The following is a 25,150-nucleotide window of genomic DNA, read 5'->3' as shown; positions in this document are numbered from 1 at the left end:
CTCTCCTTCTCTAAGGGATCACAACTTCTCACCAGCTAGGGATCAAGGATGGATGGAGAATGAATCTGATGAATTGACAGAAACAGGCTTCAGAAAGTGGATAATAACAGACTTCTCAGAGCTAAAATAACATGTGCCTAAACCAATGCAAAGAAACTAAGAACCTAGAAAAAAGGTTAGATGAGATGCTAACAAGAATAAACAGCTTAGAGAAGAATATAAATGACCTGATGGAGCTGAAAAATATAGCACAAGAACTTCACGAAGTATACACAAGTTTCAATAGCCAAATTGACCAAGCAGAAGAAAGGATATCAGAGATGGAAGATCAATTCAATGACATAAAACAAGAAGGCAGGAATAGAGAAAAAAGAGTGAAAAGAAATGAACAAAGCCTCCAAGAAATATGGGATTATGTGAAAAGACCTAATCTACGTTTGATAGGTGTACCTGAATGTGACAGAATGAATCCAAGCTGGAAAACACTCTTCAGGATATTATCCAGGAGAACTCCCCCAACCTAGCAAGGCAGGTCACCATTCAAGTCCAGGAAATACAAAGACCACCACAAAGATATTCCTCAAGAAGAGCAACCCCAAGGCACATAATCGTCAGATTCACCAGGGTTGAAATGAAGGAAAAAATGCAAAGGGCAGCCAGAGAGAAAGGTCAGGTTACCCACAGAGGGAAGCCCATCAGACTCACAGCAAGTCTCTCAATAGAAACCCTACACCAGAAGAGAGTGGGGGCCAGTATTCAACATCCTTAAAGAAAAGAACTTTCAATCTAGAATTACAGATCCAGCCAAACTAAGCTTCATAAGCAAAGGAGAAATATTTACGAACAAGCAATTGCTGAGAGATTTTGTCACCACCAGGCCTGCCTTATAAGAGCTCCTGAAAAAAGCACTAAACATAGAAAGGAACAACCAGTACCAGCCACTCCAAAAACATACCAAATGGTAAAAACCATCAACACAATGTCCTTCTGAAACTATTCCAAACAATCCTTCCCAAATCATTTTATGAGACCAACATCATTCTGATACCAAAACCCAGCAGAGACTCAACAAGAAAAGGAAACTTCAGGCCAATATCCATGATGAACATAGATGCAAAAATCTTCAATAAAATACTGGCAAACCAATTGCAACAGCACATCAAAAAGCTTATCCATCACGATCAAGTAGGCTTCATCCCTGGGATGCAAGGCTGGTTCAACATACGCAAGTCTATAAACATAATCCACCACATAACAGAACCAAAGACAAAAACCACATGATTATCTCAGTAGATGCAGAGAAGGCCTTTGACAAAATTCAACAGCCCTTTATGCTAAAAACTCTCAATAAACTAGGTATCAATGGAATGTATCTCAAAGTAATAAAAGCTATTTACAACAAACCCACAGCCAATATTATGCTGAATGGGCAAAAACTGGAAGCATTCCCTTTGAAATCTGGCACTAGACAAGGATGTCCTCTTTCACCACTCCTATTCAATACGGTGTTGGAAGTTCTAGCCAGAGCAATCAGGCAAAAAAAAAAATAAAGGGCATTCAGTTAGGAAAGGCGGAAGTCAAATTGTCTCTATTTGCAGACAACATGATTGTATATCTAGAAGACCCCATCATCTCAGCACAAAATCTCCTGAAACTGATAAGCAAATTCAGCACAGTCTCAGGACACAAAACCAACGTGCAGAAATCACAAGCATTCCTATACACCAATAACACTTAAAGAGAGCCAAATCAAGAATGAACTGCCATTCACAATTGCTACAAAGAGTATAAAATACCTAGGAATACAATTAACAAAGGATGTAAAGGACTCCTTGAAGGAGAACTACAAACCATTGCTATCCCCATCAAGCTACCTATGACTCTCTTCACAGAACTGGAAAAAACCACCTTAACCTTCATACGGAACCAAAAGAGCCTGCATTGCCAAGTCAATTCTAAGCAAAAAGAACAAAGCTGGAGGCATCATGCTACCTGACATCAAACTATACTACAAGGCTATGGTAATCAAAACAGCATGGTACTGATACCAAAACAGAGATATAGACCAATGGAACAGAACAGAGGCCTCAGAGGCAATGCCACACATCTGCAACCATCCAATCTTTGACAAACCTGACAAAAACAAGCAATGGGGAAAGGATTCCCTGTTTAATAAATGGTGTTGGGAAAACTGGCTAGCCATGTGCACAAAGCAGAAACTGGACCCCTTCCTGACACCTTACACTAAAATCAACTCCAGATGGATTAAAGACAAACATAAGACCTAACACCATAAAAACTCTAGAAGAAAACCTAGGCAAAACCATTCAGGACATAGGCATAGGCAAGGACTTCATGACCAAACACCAAAAGCATTGGCAACAAAAGCCAAAATAGACAAAAGAGATCTAATTAAACTCCAGAGCTTCTGCACAGCAAAAGAAACAATTGTTAGAGTGAACCAGCAACCAATAGAATGGGAAAAAAATTTGCAATCTACCCATCTGACAAAGGGCTAATATCCAGAATCTACAAAGAACTGAAACAGATTTCCAAGAAAAAAACAAACCCATTCAAAAGTGGGCAAAGGATATGAACAGACACTTTTTAAAGGAAGACACATATGAGGCCAAGAAACATATGAAAAAATGCTCATCATCACTGGTCATTAGAGAAATGCAAATCAAAACCACATTGAGATACCATCTCACGCCAGTTAGAATGGTGATCATTAAAATATCTGGAGACAACAGATGCTAGAAAGGATATGAGAAATAGGAACACTTTTACACTGTTGGTGGGAGTGTAAATTAGTTCAACCATTATGGAAGACAGTGTGGCACTTCCTCAAGGACCTAGAAATAGAAATTACATTTGACCCAGCAATCCCATTACTGGGTATATATCCAAAGGATTATAAATCGTTCTACTATAAGGACACATGCACATGTATGTTCATTGCGTCACTGTTTACAATAGCAAAGACCTGGAACCAACCCAAATGTCCATCGATGATAGACTGGACAGGGAAAATGTGGCACATATACACCATGGAATATGCAGTCATAAAAAATGATGCATTCGTATCCTTTGTAGGGACATGGATAAACCTGGAAATCATCATTCTCAGCAAAGTGACACAAGAGCAGAAAATCAAACACCGAATGTTCTCACTCATAGGTGGTTGCTGAACAGTGAGAGAGAATACATGGACACAGGGAGGGGAGCATCACACACTGGGGTCTGTTGTGGGGGTTAGGGGAGGGACAGCGAGGGGTAGGGATTTGGGGAAGGATAACATGGTGAGAAATGCCAGTTATAGGTGATGGGGATGGAGGCAGCAAATCACATTGTCATGTATGTACCTATACAACTATCCTGCATGTTCTGCACATGTACCTCAGAACCTAAAGTGCAATAAAATATATTTAAAGTGATTAAAACCCAGGTGTGGGGGAAAGAAAGAAGCAAATATGATGCCAAAAAGTCAGGCTAAAGCCAGACTGTAAGAGCCCTGAGGCCATGCAAGAGCTTGGGCTTGGTGCCCTGCGCATGGCAGCGGCTGAGGACGTCTCAGTCAAGGGTGCTGTGGGGAATCGGTTGATGAACGAGGTTTAATCAAGAGGCTAAAATAGGAGGCACACAAGATAGCCAATAAAATAAATATGAGGGTAATTATGGAACCATGTACAAGACACAGAGCTGGGACAGAGGACAGAATGGTTTGCTGGGAGAGGAGCCGGGGACAGCTCTAAGGAAGGTTTCCTCTGGGCTCTGAGCTGGGTTTGGAAGATGAACAGGTGATCTCATGTTCCCTCCCAGCTCCACCACTCAGTAAGACTCATGATTTTGCTCTTGTTTTAGGGGTAGATGGGACTGGGGAAGGCAGCAGAGTAGTATTCTGATTTATATTATCAAGGGCTATTTAAAACCAGAGAGCCAAAACCAAAAATGCCTTCAGGTAGAAAATGGCCCTTAGCATGACAAGCTTATCCTTGAAGGTTCCATAAACCAAGGCAGCAGGAGCATGGGCAGGAAGGAAAGGGATAGGGCAGGAGCCAGGACCACTTCAATCCCAATAAAGGAGGATCCTCTGGGCAGGGGAGTTCTCCACCCACAGGAGGAGCCCATGGTTCAGGAGGCAGGAAACACAAAAGGAGACAGGCAGTGCACAGGGTGATAGTAGACTCTGCATCTGCTGGCCACCTGCTACATGCCAAGCCCCACACCGGACTGAATCGCCTTCTGGGCTGGACAGGAGCTCACCCATGGGAACCACCCTTGTCATCTGTGCCCCTCCTCCCTGCTCAGTTTCATCTATGGTGCCATCACCCACCCATCCCAGACCCCACAGGGTCCCTATAGACTGCCTTCTCTCAGCAACAACCATGTGACAATTCCCATCTGCCCTCCAACCTGTCTCCATCTCCCCGCCACACTGCCCACCTGGATTCCCCACCGTGGTCACCCTTGCTTCTTCTCCGCCCACAGGCTGATTCCCCACGGCACCCTTGACTGAGACGTCCCCAGCCGCTCCCATGCGCAGGGCACCAAGCCCAAGCTCTTGCATGGCCTCAGGGCTCTTACAGTCTGGCTTTAGCCTGACTTTTTGGCATCATATTTGCTGCTTTCTTTCCCCCACACCTGGGTTTTAATCACTCTGAACTAAGTAGTTGCTTTTTCTTGAAAATAGTGTGGTTACCTAATAACTCGGGCACTGTTAGCAGAGTGGTAAACGGTGAACTCCTGGGCGCAGCACAGTGTCCAGTCCAAGCCCCTCTGTTTATTGGCTGTGTGGATTTGGATAAGTGAAACAGCCTTGTGGGCCTCAGAGAGGCGCGCTCTCATCCCTGCCCACCTTTCTCACATTGTCCTCTCTGCCCTCCCACTTCTGTTGAACTCCTACACACCCTCTAAGGCCCATTTTGAGATTTGGAGTGTGGCACCTGCTCTGACTGTCCTGGGCAGGTGAGTTCAACCCTCTCCTACATGTCTGTGGTGCTGCTCACCTCACAGCAGCCCTCAGCCCTAGGGGGTGGGGATCTCCCCTCACTCCCCTAAGAACGTGGCTCAGCACCTGGGAGCTGCCCCAGTAAGTGTGGGACTTGGTGGATGGGGCTCTGTAGAGGGCTGTGGAAATGGCATCTGCTCCCCCACCTGCCTCTGTCTGCTGAGCATGTTTCTCTTTCCTGCTTTATGGTTGTTTTGATTTTAAATGGGCAGTCCACAAAGTCCCAGCAGTCCCAGAGGGGAATGGGCTTTTTCTCTGGGTCATAGGAAGAGGCTCCTGGAAAGGCTGGGGTTGGACCCTAAGGATCTTAAGGCTAGACCGATGCTAGGTTATTCTCATTCTTTCTTTCAAACAGTACCCACTGTGCACCTGCTACAATAACGCCAGGCTCTTGGGCTGTCATGGAACCCATACTGCCACTGTCCCTGTCCCAATATCTGACTTGGTCAGGGTCTTTAGTCACCAGGGTGACTTCTGCTATGAAGAAGAAGAGAATGGGTCTAATTTGGGGAGCAAACACAGCATGGAGGCTCAGGGAGAGGACAGGGAGACTAGGACTGAACAAGGCTCAGTTTCTTTTAAAGAACAGCTTCCCATTCCCACATCCAAAGGGTCAGCTGAATCCCGGGCTGCAGCCCCAGTAGAGCACAGCTCAGCCCTATGCCCACATGCAGGCAGGGTGGACGACACCCCTGTCCCATGCCCAAGCAACCGAGCTCTCCAGGAGGGCACACAAAAGTGGGCATCAGGCGCTGCTGCTCACCCTCCTCATGAACGAGCTTCTCCGAGTGCCAGGCATACATTTCTCAGGCTAATGCTTCACCCTGTCGTGCTTCTTTCCTATGAATGGGAAGTTCCTAAAATTACACAGCAGGGGTAACCTGCTCCACCCCTCCCAGCCAGCTCAGCTTGCATCTTCGTTGCCTGGCTTCACCCTCTGCAGGGCTTGCTGGCTAGTTGGCCACAGGCTATGGCTTTGAAAAATGTAGTTATTGCCCAGGCAGTGGCTCACGCCTGTAATCCCAGCACTTTGGGAGGCCAAGGCAGATGGATCACCTGAGGTCAGGAGTTCGAGACCAGCCTGGTCAACATGGTGAAACCCTGTTTCTACTAAAAGTACAAAAATTAGCCAGATGTGGTGGTGCAGCCCCTAATCCCAGCTACTCAGAAGGCTGAGGAGGGAGAAACGCTTGACTTGGGAGGTGGAAGTTGCAGCGAGTTGAGATCACACCACTGTACTCCAGGCTGGGCAACAGTGCGAGAAAAAAGAAAAGAAAAATGTAGTTATTACCCCCATGGAAAATTATACCAGTTTCTGTAAAGAGCCGAATACTGTTGAATCAACTGTATGCCAATGGCTTTTGAGTAGCTCACTGGAGTCAGATCTCTCCCTGCCCCATCAGTCCCTCTTCCTGCTCTCTGCTGACTTAGGCAGTTTCCACGTGATCTGAACCAAGATGGTTCAGAACCATCTTGCCAGAGGTGCTTTGGCAGAAACTTGACCCTTGGTACTAACAGGGACAGTTTAACCATGTGGAAGGGACCTCAGAGGTATTCCCATCCAGTGCCCCCAGTTTACAGATGAAGAAACTGAGGCTTAGAGGGGCTGCTTTCTGTCCCACAGTCGTGTGGTTAGTCAGGGGCACAGGCAGAACTAGAACCCAGGCTGCTGACTTCTGCCCTCCCGTGAGCCCCTCTGGTGACCATCCAACAGTGAGCAGCATGAATTTTCCGATCCAGAGGAAAGCTTGTTTTCTAAAGAGCTGACCATGTCCCAAGCAGGAGGCCCCCCAAATGACTGAAACCTTCTCATTCCTTACCTATGGACGTAACACTCGGCAGAGAGGTGGAGGCCCTCAAAACATTAGATCCACAGGGAAAAGTACTCAAAGGGGTTCCCAGTGGTTATAGGTTGGAGACCACTGGTCTAATACAACTCCCTTATTTGAGAGATGAAGAAGCTGAGGTTCAAGAAGTTAAGAGACCATGTTTAGGTCACACTGCTAGTTATACAAAGTTAGGACCCTCACCTAAGCCTTCCAGACATGCTGTAGGGGGAAGAAAGAATTCTTTACAGGATATTTGGCTGCAAACCCTCATTTTACACAATTTTGTTGACCCAAACTCAGGAAATCCCTCACTAGTCATGGAGGCTGTGTGAGATAACCTATACCCACAGAGAATTTAAAAACCTACTGTATTCTAGGATTTCCTTGAATCTAAGATATCATCAGTGGTACAATACACTATTGTTTTTTGTACCACTAAGAAAAACTGCCAAGTATAACTATAAAATACTATCAGTCATAAGATACATCCCAATTTTAGAGATGTTAAAATGTGAGGGGAAAATGTGAGCATCATGGAATTGAAGAAATCTGCATGGTAGCTGCTCCCATTCTGTTTGCCATAGCCCTGATGGTGTCCTCCCACCAGGTGGAGGTGCCAATGGAGATAAAATGGCACTTTGAAGAAATAGCATCTCCTAAAGACACAGAAGTAGCGGAGCGGGCCCAGCCCAGTCTGTGGGATCTAAGACAGGTGGCAGAGAAGGCGGAGGACTCAAGCCCCAGCAGGGGAGTGAGATGACTTGAGAGCATCACTGGGGTGGAATCTGGGGACAGAGTCCTGAATTTGCTCTCAGGAGATGCAGGTTTGAATCTCAATTCTGAAACTCTAATGGTGTCATCTTGGGCACGTTCTTATTCTCTTCAAGCCTCAATTTCCTCATCTGCAAAACACAGAATATGTGCCCTGCCACCCTGCCCCATACTCACAGAGCTGTTGCAAAGCTCAGAAGAGAAAATGGTAAATACATGTCCACTTGCTCAACAGATGTCTGACTGCCCAGAACAGAGAACTAGGAAATGACAGGGTAGGTTGTGCGGAGTCTTCCTGGGGCAGTTGGGGAGCTCCTCTCAGCGACAAGGCTCAGGGGGGCATGCCCAGAGCACTTCTCTAGGTTTGAGCATGCCCAGGACCCCTTGAGGAAGTATCTGACATCCATCAATGGAAAGAGACCCATCCTTAAATGGAGACAGGGAGACTAGCGGGCAGAAGGCCATCTTCCCAGGAACAGATGGCAGAGAGGGTCAATCGTCCTGGGGTCCTGTCCCCAAATCCTGGGCAAACACCCTAGTACTCCCCATCTGGTACCCTGAAGATGCTGTGCGTGTGTACATACACACACATTATGCCCTGCTGGGTCTAAGAGTCACAGAAAGAGTTACTTGGCTTAATTGCAAATAGAGCCAGGCAAGCCGAGCCATCTCTGCTATATTTCCCAAGCACTACCGTTTCTAAGGCATCCCCCCATCTGCAAATCAGGAGTGCCCTAACCCTGCCTCTTCTCAGAACCAAAGGGGAATCAGACAGTTAGCAAAAAATTTCTCCTCCTGCAGTCCAGGCAGCTCCAGCCTTTCAAGCCCCCTGGCTCTCATCATAGAGACAGCAAGACTGAGTGGGCAGGCCCTGGGTTCGGAGTTCTCATCCAGTCTCTGTCCCTGCCCCTGCCCCCAGCTACAGGCAAGACCTCAGACAATTTACCTTTCCTCTGTGGGTCTCAGTTTCTTCCTCTGTAGAATAGGGATAAAAAGCCCAATGGGCAAACATAAGGTTTAAACAAGGGGTGTTGCTCAAATCAGCCCCACTGGGGAAGTGGGGCAGGGGAGGGAGTACACTGAGGGGAGAGGAGCCAGGGGTGGCAGGAGTTGGGGAAGTGAAGGGTCACAGATATGTTGGTCAACCCTGAAACTGCTGTCCTCTCCACAGCCTCAAATGCAATAGGCCACCAAGGTAAAAAGCACTGAATTCACAGACCTGGATTCAAAACCTGGCTCTTCAGGTTGCTTACCTTGAACAAGTCTCCTAACCTCTCTCAGCCTCAGTTTCCTCATCTATAAAATTGGGTAACCACGCCATTCTCACTGACTGAATGAGCCAGTGCAGGAGAAGACCCTGGCACCCTGTGGGCACTGAATGAATGGCAGCTGCTGAGGCCCCCGCCAGCCCCCTGCTCTAACTCAGTGGTGTCCTGCAGGTCGGGGGAGCAGCTGTCCTGGCCGTGGGCGTCTGGACCCTGGTGGAGAAGAGTGGCTACCTCAGCGTACTGGCCTCTAGCACCTTTGCTGCCTCTGCCTACATCCTCATCTTCGCGGGTGCACTTGTCATGGCCACCGGCTTCCTCGGCTTCAGTGCCATCCTCCGGGAGCAGAAGGGCTGCCTCTCCACGGTCAGTGCCTGCCCCATGCTCTACAGGGAGGGGGAGCCCTGCACTACTCAGTTGGCTTCCCAGCAAGTGAGAGGGGCCCCAGCCCTGGAATGGGAGGGCCTGAGGCTGTGGGAGAGCCAGAGATGGGGTGGTGGCTCCTGTTTGCCATGGTCTGCAGGTTCTTAGACGTAAGCAAGCAGGGCCGTCTGGGTCGCTGCAGCAGCAGCTCCTTCACCACACCTCCATCTTCGTCTCCTCCCACTCCCCTTCGGCCCCTTCCTTCTTCTATTTGTCTCCTCTTCTTCCTGCTCCACTCCTTCTCCTTCCTCTACTTACCCTTCCCCTCCTCCTTATTCCTTTTCCTTCTCCTCCTCCTACTTCCCCCCTCTCCCCTTCTCCCTCCTCTTCCTCCTCCTCCTCCTAGATTTTATTATGGCAACTTTCAAAGATACGCACAAATAAAGAGTACTTTTCATGAAGCTCTGTCTTCCCATCACCCAGAGCTCAACAGTTACCGTCTCAGAGCCAGTCCTGGTTCTGTCCACACCCTCACCTGCCCACTTCCTAACCCACGGGTATTCTGAAACAGTCCCCGACAGCCTGTCATCTGTCAGTGTTTCAGCGTATACCTCTAAAACTTAAGGACCCTCTTTTAGAAAACATAACATTACCATTATCACACTCTAAAACCATTAAGTCATTCCTTAATATCATAAAATAACCAGGAAGTTTCACATCTTCCCAGTTGACCCACAAACCATTGTTGTTGTTGTATATATGTTTGAGTTAGAATCTAAATTAGGCTCATATGTTCACACGGGTTGATTTGTCTCCTAAAGTGAAGGCCCCCAGAGTGTGGGTTTTGAGCCCTTTTCTAACAGGTAGGACACGTGTGCTGAGAGCCAGCCACACCACCACCTACCCCTACATGGGGCCTACCATGAGGATTTCCAGCAGGGCAATGCAGTCAGTCAGCCGACGCCCTTGAGCCATGTGGCATATCCCAGATCTGACCAACATATCGGGATGAAGGCATGTGGTGTGACTGAGTAAAACCAGGCATGTAGCGCAGCCTGGGGTGTTCCCTCTGTGTGGCACTGACCAGCCCTTATGGGGTCTGAGGCTTATGGGGACCAGTACAGTTGGGCACAGCGAGAGACCCCTCTCCTCTGCAGTGTCGGCAAGCCTGTCTGTCCTGGCTGGCTCTGCACCCCTTAGCAAGCAGGGCTTTCAGCTTGGCCTCAGGCTTCAGGCTGAGCCTCTGGCCCTGACACCTGGAGGTCTGCCCATGAGCAGGCTGCTGAGCCATCAGGTCATGTTGTTCAGGGAGGACAAGACTCACCTCTGGACAACCCAAGAAGGAATTCAGCAGCCCTCACCAAGTGCCTTCCTTCTGACCCAGAGCCATCTGTCCTGGTTCTGTGGAACCGGTAAAGGCCAGTGGTCCTCCTGCAACACTGGGAAACAGGCCCTGCATTCCTCCCCAAGCCCGATTAGAACACAAATGGCCACATTCACTAGAGCCACCTTGCTTTATCCTCACTACAGCAACCTGCAAAGTCCCAGTAATCTGAACTCTGTGGAGCAAGCACTGTGCTCAACATCCATGCACAGCAACTCAGTCCATGCCCTGCCCCAAAGAGCAGCAATTTTTTTGAAACAGAGCCTCATTCTGTCACCTAGGCTGGAGTGCAGTGGCATGATCTCGGCTCACTGCAACCTCCGCCTCCCAGGTTCAAGCAATTCTGTGCCTCAGCCTCCCGAGTAGCTGAGATTATAGGTGCCTGCCACCACGCCCAGCTAACTTTTTTGTATTTTTAGTAGAGAAAGGATTTCACCATGTTGGCCAAGTTGGTCTTGAATTCCTGACCTTGTGATCCACCTGCCTCAGCCTCCCAAAGTGCTGTGATTACAGGCAAGAGCCACTGAGCCCAGCCCAGCAACTCTTCTTATGTGTATGGATGGGGAGGAAACAGAGAGCAGAGGTGGGCGAAGCAATTTGACCAGAGTCACCTGGCAGTTGTGTTCCTTTAGGTGATGGTCAGTCAGGTGTGGCCACAAGAGGGGTCACAAGAGAGGCACAGGACAGCAGAGTTTATCAGACTCTTGGGTCCTAGACCTAGCTTGTCCAATCCGTGGCCCATGCAGCCCAGGATGGCTTTGAATGTGGCCCAACACAAATCTGTAAACTTTCTCAAAACGTTATGAGATTTTTGGGGGATTTTTTGTTTTTTAGCTCATGAGATATCATTAGTATGTTTTACATGTGGCCTGGGGAAGCCAAAAGATCAGACACCCCTGTCCTAGACAGATTCACTGTACACCCTACTGGGCGGCGGGGGGGTGTCAGGAGGAGAGCCAAAGACTAGGGCTCCCCCAAGCAGGCAGGGGACAGGCAGTGGGTGAGACCCTTTCACTGGGGGTCATGGTGGAGCCATAAGAAAAGTCAGAGTCCACTGGTGCATTTGAATGTCACTGGGTCACAGGGGAGGGTAGCAAGGGGAACTTGCAGCAGTGCCAGCCCTATCACACTGGTGCACCTGGTCACCCCAGCAGGTGCACACAGCCCACATATAGGGATGTGGAAGCAGCAGGAAAATGCAAAGTTTTAAAATGCATGATACACACTGCTGATGAGCAGCATGCAGTCTGCCTCCAAGCCCACACTCAGACCCACCACACTCTTCTGCGTCCAAAGAGGTCGTATTCACCTCCATTCTCCAGATGAGGAAACTGGCTGAGATGTAGAGCAAGTAATGGCTGGAGCTGGACTGTGCATTGCAGTCCATTGGAATCACCTCCAAGAGTCTACTTCCCTGGGGAGGCCAAACCTGATGGGAGGTAGAGGGACCAGAGGTCAAGGAGGAGGATGCATGCAGGGCACACCCTGCTCTCCATCTCTGCAGAGGTCTTCATGGAGCTGTAGCTTTTGGAGGTCTGGCTGGTAACAAGGGAGGACTCCCTGCAGCACCTAGCTCAGAACACTAGGGCAGGAGACAGGGGCATGCTGGGGGGACCCTAGAAGCCTCAGGCATCCAAGTGCCTCCTTTCTCCCATTATAGGAAGGAAAGAACAGCACACCTTGAGGGTCAGAGCATATTCAGTTTAGAAGGGAACTTGAGGATCAGAGTCCAGTGCTCCATTCAAAGGTTACCAGCTGAAACACTGGCTGGGTGAGTGGATGGGTCACCCAGGCATTAGTGGGAGATACTCAGATTTATCAGATTTTTTGGAGAAAAGTATAATCATAGGAGCTCTTAGCCTTGGCCATCTCAAAGGCCAGATGGGAAGCCTAAGCTTTAGCACCTGACCACACTGTGCTCTCCAAGCCACTGAGCACAGCCTCCCATTCCTCACTTCCTCTTACACCATCGGTTCATGAAATCTGTTCCACCATCCAGGCTGATCCATGAACAATGAACGTCTTCAGCCTCTGCATCTCAACCTGACTGTCACTTAGTCTGGATGAATGGCCCAGAGGGAACCAAGGCCTGTGCCTGGGGCATGCAGGAGAGATGTGGAGAGTCAGTGAAGGCAGTGAAGGTCAGGGCCTTGTGTTTGCCTAAAGGCTTGCTGGGCACCTCTTGCCATACCCTTCTGCACTTTGGGGAGTCAACAGTGAGCCTTGTCATCCCTCTGGGGCTTGAGGCATGGCTGGGGCACAGCAACTGTTGGAGAGGCTGGTGCAAGCTTCCGTGCTTCTTTTCAGTTCCATTTTACCCTCTTGTATAGAGACCTGCCTGTGTTCACTCCCATCCCACACGGAAGTGATGATCTCTCTAGTCTAAGTCACTAAACAGACACATCAGGGAGGCAACAGCTTGAAACTCTGGTTAGAAAAAAGTGTGCATGCACACACACATTCATGCGCACACATGCGCTCAGCCACCAACACAGGACTGTGGAGACAGGCATCTCTGCTGGGGCACTAGCAAACAGCAAACTCCATGGCCAAGAATCTGCTTTCTTTGCTTTCTCTGCCCCTCTGTGAAAGAACCAATGACGGAACTGGCCCAAGGACAGAGCAGGAGGTAAAGCAGGAGATCCTGACTAATCCACATCCCGGCCCAGCAGCCCGTGAAGCATCAAGCACTTGATTGTTTAAACCAAGAAGGTTAGCCTATTACCTTTCTCGCGCTCACACAGTAGGAATTTTTAAACCCAGGCTCCCGTTTAGAGTCCAGCGGCGTAGTTAAGGCAGTGTAAAAGTGCTGTATGACTCTTGGCAGGTCCTTCTTGGTTTCATTTCATTTTGTCCCCTCCATGTCTAACTTCCATTTGAAATCTTGAATCAGCCAACAGGTAAGGGAAGCCCCAAAGGAGAAGGGCAGTGAGTCTATCACTAGACAAAGCGGTCCCAGAGGAGAGGGAAAGCTGAAAGACCAGGCATCTGAATGATGTGCATCTACCTTGGATCAGGAGGAGCGGGGGAGGAGTTACCAAGGAATGACCCAGAGGGGGACCATCCAGCTTCCACTTAGGCACAACGTCTGTCCTGGCACAACCCTTCCTCCTAGCTCATCTACAGCACCTCAGGGTCACTTTCCCAAGAAGGAAGTGGCCATGGGGGACAGAAATAGCACATCTCTGCTAGTGCCAAAATGATAATCAGCTTGATATTGGAAATCTGCTGAGCAGGAACAGGAATGGGACTTAAATCACTCACCAGATCTTGTTTAGCAAAGACTGCATGAGAGATAATTCAGGCCATCTGAGCCTAAGGCCAATGACCAGGACAGAGGCCACCTACATCAAAAGAGAGGGATATTTTTAGAGTTTTGAATGGGGGCTCTGAAAACATTTATATTTTAAGGCAAATGAAGATCATTGTGGATGAATCAGACTAAACTGGGTCTTTTCTATTTAGGGGATGGATTCAAATGTAAAAAGTTCTAAAAACCAATTTCTGAAAACAAAGGGATCCAGAATTGCCATACCTCCATCAATTAGGCCAAGACTTGGTCAACCAAGGCACTAAGGTCCACAAAGGTGAAAATATCTAGGCTTGGGCCCAGAAGCTGGTTTTCATGTAGCTTGCCCAGCTTGCTCTGGCACCTGGGGTAAGTCACTCAGCCTCTGCCTGCCTCCTTGTGTTGCCATGTTATACAGGATGGTGTGAGGATAATGAAGTTGTATTTTCAGGTCTTAGGAAGAGAGTCACCACATTATATAAAGACGGTAAAAATGTGGCTCTAATGAACATTTGTATCACCACTGCCATCACCATGAACAAGCTCCCTGAAGAAGGAACCTAAAAAAATAAGGGTTATTCTGAGCCCCATGGCTCCTGGGGCCCTGCAGCCTGAGCTGGGCCACATCCTCTGAAGTAGCTGGTGCTGGTGGGAAGTTCAGGGTGAGGGGAACTGGACTGTGTCCTCCCTGGCTCATTTCCTACCTGCACGTTCTGTTGTGTTGTTCTGCCAGCCACCCAGCTCCAGGGTGGGCCTTGCCTCCTCTGTTTGATGGCTCTTTAACCTTTGAGTCAGCTGCCCCCACCATGCTGTAGAAGGGAGCATTCTACAGCCAAAGCTTGGGGAGCCCCGACTCCTCTCCAGCATAAGCCTTTCCTTGTCCACTGTGGCTTATGCAGTGCAGGCAGGAAATGGACCAGGTGGCCTCGGAACCCTGAAGACTCCTTGGGAAGCAGTATGCAAATATCCCTAAGAGCTGGCTGCTCAAGAGACTCACAGGGTCTGCGTGGACATCCACCCATCTCAGGCTGCAGCAGGTGTGCCTGATCACCACAATCCAGCAGCATTTTCTCGATGGGGTGGTTCTGTGGCCAATTAGCTTCCACCACCACCTTCCTCCAATTTTCTGCAATGGATGCTCCATATTGCATTGATGGGACTGCCTAATTCATCAACATCCACAAGTATTTCTAGCACATTCCTGGCATGTCCTGCTCTGCTGGACAGAGGCAGTGTGAGAAGGAAAGGAGGGAAAAAGGGACTCTGACCCAGTTCTAGGCTTAGAGCCTAATGAGGAACACGAGGTGCCTGTATTAAAAGGCAATGAGCCATGCAGGTAATTTAAATTTGTATTGGATTTGGTCAGAGGCTCTGACCTCTCTGGGCTTTCCCTAACTTCCTGTCTGCCCTGATCCCTGGAGCCTGGTGTCTCCTCCTTGTCTTTGGGAGCCTTCCCTTTCCACCCATAGCCAGTCTTGTCCTAGAATTAATTACCACTGCTAGGGACCCATTGCCAGCCCTGTCCTGGGGTCCCTGCCACTGCCCTTTGTCCTACCCTTGCCCCTTGCACAGGTGCCTGCAGGCTGTACTGTCTCTCCCACAGCCTGCAAGAAGACAGCCAAAAGGAAGGTCTGGGCCCTTCCAGGGTGCGGGGAGGAAGTGGCAATTGGTCACTTTCCTCATGCCTGAATCCATTGGACACCCGAATCCTCCGAGTTCCCTGGGCCATGTCTCCCTATGGGGGGTCTGGCCCTCATTTCCCCCAGCCAGCAGGCCAGGCCCTGCTGCCCACTCTGGGTGCCGCTCTCGCTCAGCCTGTTCAGACTGGGCTATCAGTGATCCTGGCTTGAAGCCTAGTAGATGCCTGTCTCTGGCTTGCAGTTCTGGAACTGTGTTCTCCTTCTGTGACCCTCTGTGCCCCCCAGAACACACACAGTGTGATCCCCTTAGACCCCCAACATTTGTGCTGGGACACTAAAGGGGCTCAGCCACATTTTCTTGATGTGCCTCTAGAAGACTTGCTGCCTCCCCGAGACCCAGTTTTTTTCCCTCCCTGCCTCTTCCAGCTGCTCTCACTCTGCCCACCAGCTCTCCTCACCCCAGCCCTGGCCCCCTTTTCTGCTCCCAGAACCACATGTGAGTATTGGACATTGGCCAGAGCACATTCTTGAGTCCTTACTGTACAGCCATTCCAGGTGGAATGGCTGAATACCAACCGCCGGCGTGGTTGCAGCTGGACGACCCAGGCGTTGAGCCCTGGGCTGGGGCCAGGAGGGGTAGAGGTTACCTCCATCCGTGTAACAGTGACAGGAGTGGCTGAAGGCTCCCAAATCCATGTCCTCTCTTCTCTGCACAAATGGACGGGCAGCTGCACCTTTGAGCTGATTGCAGTTAATGGTTAATTGCCAGAAAACAATTCACCCTGCGATCATTGCCGCTGAAACAGCTGGCTTCACTTTTCCTGTTTGGCGGTGGTTCCGAGCTCCCTGATCCTCCCTCTGGCTTCCTCTGTAATCCTCTCACACACACAGCCAGCTGGGAGCCTCAGGCTGGGCTCTCCTCCCTGCAACTTAACCTTGGCAGAGTCTTGGGTTTTCTTTGGCTGTTGCCACCCTGTTCTGAGAATAGGCTAGTACCTCCCTCTCATCCCAACCTGCCTGGACTGCCTTGGCTGTCTGGCTGTGGCTTGGCAGGAAGCTTCACAAACCCTGACTGTGTCTATGCAGAATGGTTGGACACACAGAAAAGGAATGCTTCAGTGAAGCTCCCTTCTTGGTGGCAGAATTAATCCAATGGAGAAATTTTGAAATTCCAAATTTTATAAAGTTCTTCAAACATACCTTAAAGACAGCACCAGCTGATGCTGAGCTGCCCTGTCTCTTATGCACCAGTGAATCTGCCCCCAAAATCTCTATCTGCGGCTCAGCTTGCCCCCACGTGATTTAAGTCCAATGAAACACTCAATTTCTGGCAGGGGGCATGGTGGCTCATGCTTATAACCCTAGCCTTTTGGAGGCCAGGCTGGGAGGATTGCTTGAGGTCAGGAGTTCAAGACCAACCTGAGCAGCATGGTGAGCCCCCATCTTACAAAAAAAAATTTTTTTTTAATTAGCCAGGCATGGTGGTATGCACCTGTAGTCCCAGCTACTTAGGAGATAGGATGATCACTTGAGCCCAGGAGTTCGAGCTACAGCAAGCCATGATTGTACCACTGCACTCTAGCCAGGGTGGCAAAGTAAGACCCTATCTCAAAAAAAAAAAAAAAGGACTCAATTTTTAATCACTCACCTTAATGTCACAGTGAAATATTTCCGCATATTTCCTGCGATGCCTCATGCTAAAAAAAAAAAAAAAAAAAAAAAATTGGTTTGGTTCAGAGAGTGCTATGCTGTTCTAGCTTCATTTTGGATCTATAGTTTTAGAAAGTATCTAATTTTGCTTCTAGTTCAAACTGTTCCATTAAAGAACTAATGGGAAATAATCACTTTGGTACAGTTGGAAAGATGAATGTTTGGAACCCACTTTATGCTTAACACACTGCCCTAGTTTGGCATATTTTTAAGTGGGGTAGTTCTCACCGAGGGCTCTGGGGCAGATGTTACAGGAGCTTTCTTTGGAATTCTCATTATCTGTTTCCATCAGACCAAGCATAGGGGGTCGCTTTTGGAAGGACCGACAGCCCTGGGTCTGCAGGGACAGACCAGTCACAGAAACCACAGTGGGGCTGGAGATCAATGGGGAAGGTTCAGGTCACATCAAGGGCATAGGAACCATGAAGGCAGAACGGGGTACAGATCAGAGCCAGGAGGACAAGCAGGGATCAGCCTCTACACAGGCCCGGGGGCAAGATAAGCAGAGAGGCACCAGAGTCAGAGGGAGGCTCAGAAACAAAAATGTTAGCAATGAGACCATGCTCCAAAACCTCTGACTCAGGGAGGGCTGCATGGAGGCTGTGCCTAAGCCGAGAGTGTTGGTGGCTGAGCAGCCAATAAATAGAGCATAGATGGGGTTGGGGCAGGGAATTCCAGGCAGGAGGAACAGCAAGAGCAAAAGGTACAGAGGCTGGAGGCTTCGCTATGCACGGCTCTGTGTGTACACACAGGAGTGTTTCACAGGCCTGTACAACAGTGACTAGCTTCTGAGGTAAGAGCGGACTGGGCTGAATAAAGTGAAGGGCAGAGGGGGCAGAGACAGGCACTAGAATCTATGGCCATGAACCCAGGATGGACCACAGGGTGGAGAGGAGCAGGGAGAAGCAGGTGAAAGATGCTCTTGTGCCATTCTTGACAAAGAGGAAGGCTGGCTGCCTGGGGGAGGGACCGCTGGGAGTATCTCTTGCCTGCCCCACTGGTGCCCAGGACAGCTAGAAGGGGACTGACCACAGGACAGTGATGGATGCTTATGCACCAGGGGAGGGCTTCCCTCTATTCCCTCCATCTTCACCTACTCATGCCTCACCTCTCCTGACACCCTGTCCTTTGTGGGGGAGCATTGACACCCCTGTGTTCACCTGAATCATACCTACCCTAAAATTCTGAATCCATCCTAAGCGAGCCCAGTGAGCTCATCCGTCCAGCCCTCCCCCATTTAGTGGGGACCGTACCAGACAGCAGGCCCGAGCACAGGTTCTGCAGCCAGAACTCCTGGGTTCTGTTCCTCACTCACCGCGTATTTACTGTGTGACCTCCAGCAAGCTGCTTAGCTTCTCTAGGCTCCTGTCCTCATCTGTGAAGCGAGGCTGATGCTCCTACCCACGTGGCAGTGCGATGAGCAATGCTTAGTACTCACCTCCGAGGGTGGATGGGAGAGACATGCTTGCGAGGGGGGCTGGCACCTGGAGAGCTTGTACACGTGGGCAGTTACTGTTACATGTGGGAAACATGTGCCAGGCTGCGCAGATGAGTAAGGCACTGCCTCTGCCAAGGAAGGGTTGGTTTTGTTTCTTTTGCTGGAAGGGATGCCTGTCTATTGCTTCCACTACAGAAAACCTGCATGCCCTCTGCTCCTCTACTAAGTTTTGAGAAGCAAGGCCAGCCCACCCTGGGTTGGGGTATTGCCTCCTAAGCCATGGCCAGTGATTCTGGTGGCTCCCTGCAGAGAATTCTGGGCTGTGTTGGTGGAGTGTGGGCCCTCCCTGGCACAGTGAGCTAGGAAAACAGGACAACATGAGGTCCAGTGAATTCTAACTACATGGAAACATGGGCTATCTGAGAAGTTCTTATTATTGAGTTTTGTATACTAATTCAAAAAACACCAAACCCAACTTAAAGACAGCAAAGAGTATTTCCAGAACCTTCTTCATGCTTCCTAGAGTCCACCCCTTACACAAACCTTATGGCGTCACACCCCTCATCGACTCACTGAGGTAACTGGAGGAATCCACGGCTGCTTCAGGAAACAGATGGTCCCTAAGGAAGCATTCAGAACTCTTGGGATACCCCTGGCCTCATGGAATTCCAGCCCCTGGGTCCCATGGGGATGTGAGCTGAAGCAATATAGGCTTCCCTGATCCTTCCTTGTGTCAAGGCCAGCAGTCTCCTGCCTCCTGCCCTCGCAGGTAGGTACAGTGCTGCACAAGCTTCCGTCCATGTTCATTTCCGGCTCCTTGGGAGCTAGGTAACATTCCTTGGGGACGAGTGCGGTGGCTTATGCCTGTAATCCCAGCATTCTGGGAGGCCAAGGCAGGCAGATCACCTGAGGTCAGGAGTTCAAGACCAGCCTGGCCATGATGGTGAAACCCCATCTCTACTAAAAATACAAAAAATTAACCAGGCATGGTGGCAGGCATCTGTAATCCCAGCTACTCAGAAGGCTGAGGCAGGAGAATCGCTTGAACTCGGGAGGTGGAGTTTGCAGCTGAGATCATGCCATTGCACTCCAGCCTGGGTAACAAGAGTGAAACATAAGCAAATCAAGTCTCAGCATCAGCCTGAGAACCTGAAGGTAAATGTGTGACCCAGGATTTTGCAACCTCGGCACTGCTGGCATCTTGGGCCAGATCATTCTTCACTGCAGGAGACTGCCCTGCGCCCAGTGGGATGCTTAGCATCCAGGCCTCGACCCTCTAGATACTCCTTTTGCCAGATACCCACTGGGTGCAAAATTGTGCCAGGCTGAGGACCTCTGGTGCAAATTTAACTACGGTAACTGTTCTGTGCTACTCTCAGATCAGAAAAAGATGAAGCTACTGTCCCCAGCATGGGGCTGGCATGCTCCAGCCAGTTCCTGCCATCTCATAGGTGTACTCTGTTAGAAAGTGCACTCCTGCGTCTTAATCAGTGGATGTCTGCCAAGCATATGTCTAGCCCCAGCACCATACCAGACACTGTGGAGGAGCCAGAAGCAACCTCAGATGTGGTCCCTGTTCCCTAGAAGGTCATAGTTCTAGGGGACAGAGTGGTAACACCTGTAGCAAAAGTACTGCTACCGAGCAATGGGGAAAGTTGTGTCCTTCATCCAGTGATGACCTACACTGAGGAACCACACAGCAGGCAGGGGAGGGACACAGGTGAAGCGCAGTCCAGCTGAGAAGAGAAGACGCAAAGCAGAGGGTGCAGGTGTCAGGAGACAGCAGACACGCGCGGCAGACATTCCGACAGCAGGGAGTGGCAGGTGCTCCCACTCAGGGATGGGCTGGTGGAGCCATGACTGAGCTGAGCCAGGTATGGAAGGACAGGTAGGCCCCTGCGTCAGGCAGGGGGACAGGCAGGGCAAAGGCCTGAAGGCTGGACGCTCAGCCTGTGTGAAGAGAACTGCGTGCAGCAACACCAGGAACACTTTGCAGCTTTGCACACAGAGCCAGCGTGTGCTGCAGGGGTCCTGAGATGATTCCGCCAGGCCCAGGGAGTCAGGAAAGGCTGGGTAAAGAGCAGAGTGGCGGGCAGGCGTGAGGGGTCTGTCAGAGCCCATGACCTCCCCCGGCTGAAGCACTAGCATCTTGATGATCGGGGCCTGTCTCACCTGCCTCCTGGGTCTGTCACACACCTGCCCAGGCGAGGCACACACCTGCAGCCTCCCTGCTGTGGAAGCTGCTGCCTGGAGCCAGCACCTGTGCCCACCAGCACCCAGCCTTAGTCCCCTCGAAGCCCCAGGCCAGCCCTCACTCCCCTCCCAGGCACCTTTACACACTGAAGCTGGAGAGGGCTATCCCCACACACCGCCACCCCTGCCGAGCGCCCTCCCCTCCTCCCGACCACTCCAGCAGGTCAGAGAGCCTGTTTGATGCCTCCAAACAGGCCTGTGGGGTAGCATGTACTGCCTCAGCCAGCCACTAAACCGAGGGGCGAAGTTCAGTATCTCTGCCTCCCCATCCTCCGTGTTCCCCACCCTGTCTTTAATAGCAACTGGGGCAGTGACTTACCCCAAGAAGCGGCATGACTCTGCCAGCTATCCAGGAATATCCTGTGGGCCTGACTCACAGCCCACGGTGGTGATGGAGAGAAGGAAGATGTTGAGATGTCAGGATGGGCCCTCCTAGCTGCCAGCAGCCTGGGTGTTCCTGTCAGTTAGGGGCGCTCCATCACCTCTTCCTCCCATGCCCCGGGGGCTCTGGGAGTGCCTAGCATCAGTGCCTTCAGGTCCTGTGCAGTGGGAGGGAGTCAGCCTCAGCACCATAGTTGGGGATGGTGGAGGGAAGTTTGGAGCAGGCAGGAGGGGCACACATGTCAGAGAGGAGCTGCAGGGCCCAGCAGCGTGTGGCAGGGGAGGGCCTTTTGGGTGGGGTCAGGGTGAATGTGTAGCCATGTTCTGTCTGATGGGCCAAGTGGCTCACAGAGGGACCACACCTGGCATGGGCTGGCTGTGCCTGCCACTGGCTGACAAGGACCACACCCCTCATGCTGTGTTACCTGGAGCTCTGGGAAGGCAGGAGGCGGGTCAGATCACTGAAAGCACATTTCCCCTCTCGTTGGGTCCTCAATGGCCCTGAAGTTTACATCCTACCAGAGGGGACCAGAGAAGGCTGAAATCCAGCCCCTGCAACTCTTGCTGAGTCATGTTTTTCTAATTTGCACCAAAGCATTAGCAGCCACCCAGCTAAAGCCAGCATGTGGTGGAGCCTGGACCCAACCCAAGTTCACAGACATTTCCCCCAGCCTTCCTCTGGGAAGTGTCAGGCCCTGCTTCCCAGAGGCTCCTCAAGCAGAGGGACCATCCACAGACCCTCTCTTCAGCCTCCTGCCTCAGCTTACCCTGTATACCACTTAGTACCATATACAGATCCAGGGCCCTGGCCTGAGGCCCTCCTTCATCTGCACTCCTCCCCAGGGAGTGGAAAGTCCGTAGGTCGAAGGGAATGTGCCCTTGTGGAATCTGCAACTCCCTTCCCCACTTCCTGACCTCCTAGCAGGGACCCAGGAGCTTGAATTCTCTGTCCAGATGACCTGCGCCTGCATGCACCTGCATGAGGCTGACTAGACCCATGGCACGTGGGCCCCTAGCCTGCACCACACCCAGTCCTCTCCACACCCCTGGCCAGTGGGCATCTGACTCTGGGGAGGGGCAGACAGGGCTCTCGGCTGAGGTTTTTCTTGGTGCAGTGAAGAGCCTGGGGTAGGAAAGGAAGGGTCAGGGACCTTGCTCTTTTGCTCTTGGCCCCAGGCCCCATAAATGATGGGGCTAGGCCTGACGCTGTTATTCTGAGACCGGAAAGTCTCCCTGTGTCCCTGACTGTGGGAGACTATAGGACACAGCAAAATTGTAATGAGGAGGGGGGTAATTCACTTCTTTTGAAAGGAAGCCTTGCTCTCAGGCCACAGTTCTTTCACTGTGAAAAGAAATGATCCCACCCCTGTATTCCTTAATCCCTGCCCATGCCAGGCTCGCTGCTGAGTGGTGCAGGAGATAGTTGGGTGAGGCCCATGGGCCCATGGATAAGCATTGCCCCTTAAATGCCCAGGAGCCCCTGTCTGTCCTGGGCACCACTCCCCACCCACCACCATATCCCTCCTGCCCACACTCCTTTGCCTGCTGAGTGACCCCTAGGGTCTCAGTCTCACCCACAGGCTGGGTCTTCCCTAGAATCCAGCCATCCCAGGGACCATGGGTAGCTGCCCTGCTGTGGCTGGGTGGGCAGGCAGTGCCTGGGGCAACCCCGGGTCGGAGGTGCTCATGAGTCGGGCTGAGCTTCCCCACAGTGGGGCCGGTTTCGATCAGCAGTGCTCCCCGTCGCTTCTCTTCTTTTGTCCCTGCCTGGGAGCTCTATGGCTGCCTGTAGCCGGCTTCATCCCTGCTCCTACAGGGTGGGGAGAGAGGGAGTTCAGACCTGTTGCTCCTGCAAGCAAAGTTGGTCAAGCAGGGTCCCAGGAGCCTCCCTGACTGTGCAAGACAGTGGGGAGTGAGAAGGAAGCAGGGCCCATGTCCTCCTACAGGTCACACTTGAGTGCAGGGCTGGGCAACCAGCAGCAGCAGCAGGGCTGTGAGTGGGGGAGCAAGAATGAGAACCCCTGCAGGGGTATGAAGGATGGGAAATGGGCATTGGGGCTGAGAGACAACACAGGAATCACCTGCCTTCCCTGGACCTCTGATTTGCTTTTTGCTGAGGCTTGGTTGCCACAGTCCACCCTGGTCCCTGCACTCCAGCTATATGGGCACCCTCCACTCCCTGAAGGCAAATGCCCCATGCCTCCTGCAGGCTCTAGGCTTTTCACTTGTTCTCCCTTCTTCTAGAATGTGCTTCCCTCCTTCACTTAGCAAATGCCTGTTCATTCCTTAAAGATGTTACTTAGGTGTCACCACCTCCAGGAAGTCTTCTCTGACTGCCCACCCTACCAGGAGCCTCCCACCATTTCTAGAGTGTACCCCATAGTTGCATTTGTAACACAGCATTGCAATCACTCATCTGTCTTCCCACCATCAATAACTTTGAGAGTAATAGTTGTCTTACTTACGCTACCTGGCATCTGGCATATAGCAGGTATTTAATACCTATTGGGTGGGTGGATGTATTACTGAATTGTCAGCAGACCAAAGAGGGAAGGAGTAAGTGGGGAACTTGGTGCCGGCAGCCAGTGAGGCTGGTATGGCCAGGAGGAAGATGATATGGATGATAGAGGTCCCAGCAGGTATCTCTACCACCCCCACCACTGCGGGGAAAGATCTGTCATAGCAGTGTCCCAATCCCAGTGGTGACCCTCCTCTCTCCTTGCTCCTAGTATTTCTGCCTGTTGCTCGTCATCTTCCTGGTTGAGCTGGTGGCAGCAGTCTTAGCCCATGTGTATTACCAGAGGGTAAGTGACATTTCCTCCTCCTGCATCCTCTGTCAGTGCCCTGAAGAAGCAGTGTGGGTAGGGAGGTTTGCATTGTGATGAGGGAAGCTGAGGCAGGCTCAGGGGTGGTCCTGTTTCCCAGGCCCCAGCAATCCCCCTACACATCTGCAATCCAGCTGCTGGTCCCAGCTCCAGCAATTCTGTGCTGCATCTGTTGATGCTGATGTCTTCCATGTGGGAGCTGGGGACGGGGGTTTCCCATGGGACATTGGCTCATCCTTCTCTCCTTCCAAAGATGGTCTAGATGATGAATCCATCTGTCAGAGACATCCAAGAAGAAAGGCCTGGACCAGGATCACATGCCAGACCCTGAACCAGGATCAGGCCTTGCCTGCCTGGCTTGGACAAGGACGGAGTGGGTCCCATCCACTCCCACCCTTGAGCCCTCTGAATCGGAGATTTGAGGTCATGACTGGGGTAATGTTTGGCTGGTAGAAACAGTGCAACCCTGCTGGTTTTTCAAGCCAGTGCTGGCATAATGCCCACAGGGTAACAATTATAATTTTTTTTCTTTGAGATGGAGTCTTGCTCTGTCTCCCAGGCTGGAGTGCAGTGGCACAATCTCAGCTCACTGAAACCTCTGCCTCCAGGGTTCAAGCAATTCTCCTGCCTCAGCCTCCTGAGTAACTGGGATTATAGGCGCCTGCCACCGCGCCCACCTATTTTTTGTATTTTTTAGTAGAGATGGGTTTTGTCATGTTGGCCAGGCTGGTCTCAGACTCCTGCCCTCAGGTGATCCACCTGCCTCAGCCTCCCAAAGTGCTGGGATTACAGGCATGAGCCACCACACCCGGCCCAATTATAAATATTTTCAAAAAAATAAAATTAAATTAAAATTAAAAAATAAATATTTTCACTGTCACCTCATGATCATAGTTAAGATCAACAGACATTTTAAACCACCCTATGTCTGGCCTCACCACCACCACCCACCAGCTGCTGGATGTGACCTTTTACCTGAGCCGTCTCCCCA

The 25,150-nt window shown here is 50.8% G+C and overlaps 1 protein-coding gene across 18 annotated transcripts in view; it reads left to right on the top strand.

The window, feature by feature from the left end:
* The window catches only part of TSPAN11 (tetraspanin 11), a 75,768-nt gene that overhangs the window by 33,235 nt on the left and 17,383 nt on the right, over window positions 1–25,150 (top strand). For 11 of the 18 annotated variants that reach the window (XM_009003680.4, XM_054238210.2, XM_078338954.1 and 8 more), the window contains 2 exons: window positions 9,051–9,242; window positions 24,064–24,138. In XM_009003680.4, the coding sequence (XP_009001928.3) occupies window positions 9,051–9,242; window positions 24,064–24,138 (267 nt within the window). The remainder of the gene's footprint in view (window positions 1–9,050; window positions 9,243–24,063; window positions 24,139–25,150) is intronic. The other 7 variants (XM_078338956.1, XM_054238216.2, XM_054238209.2 and 4 more) reach the window with 2 other exon arrangements.

This window comes from Callithrix jacchus, chromosome 9 (assembly GCF_049354715.1).
Source record: "Callithrix jacchus isolate 240 chromosome 9, calJac240_pri, whole genome shotgun sequence".
Taxonomy (NCBI): domain Eukaryota; kingdom Metazoa; phylum Chordata; class Mammalia; order Primates; family Cebidae; genus Callithrix; species Callithrix jacchus.
The sequence above is the reverse complement of the archived record's forward strand: the minus strand, read 5'-3'. Positions and strand labels throughout refer to the sequence as shown.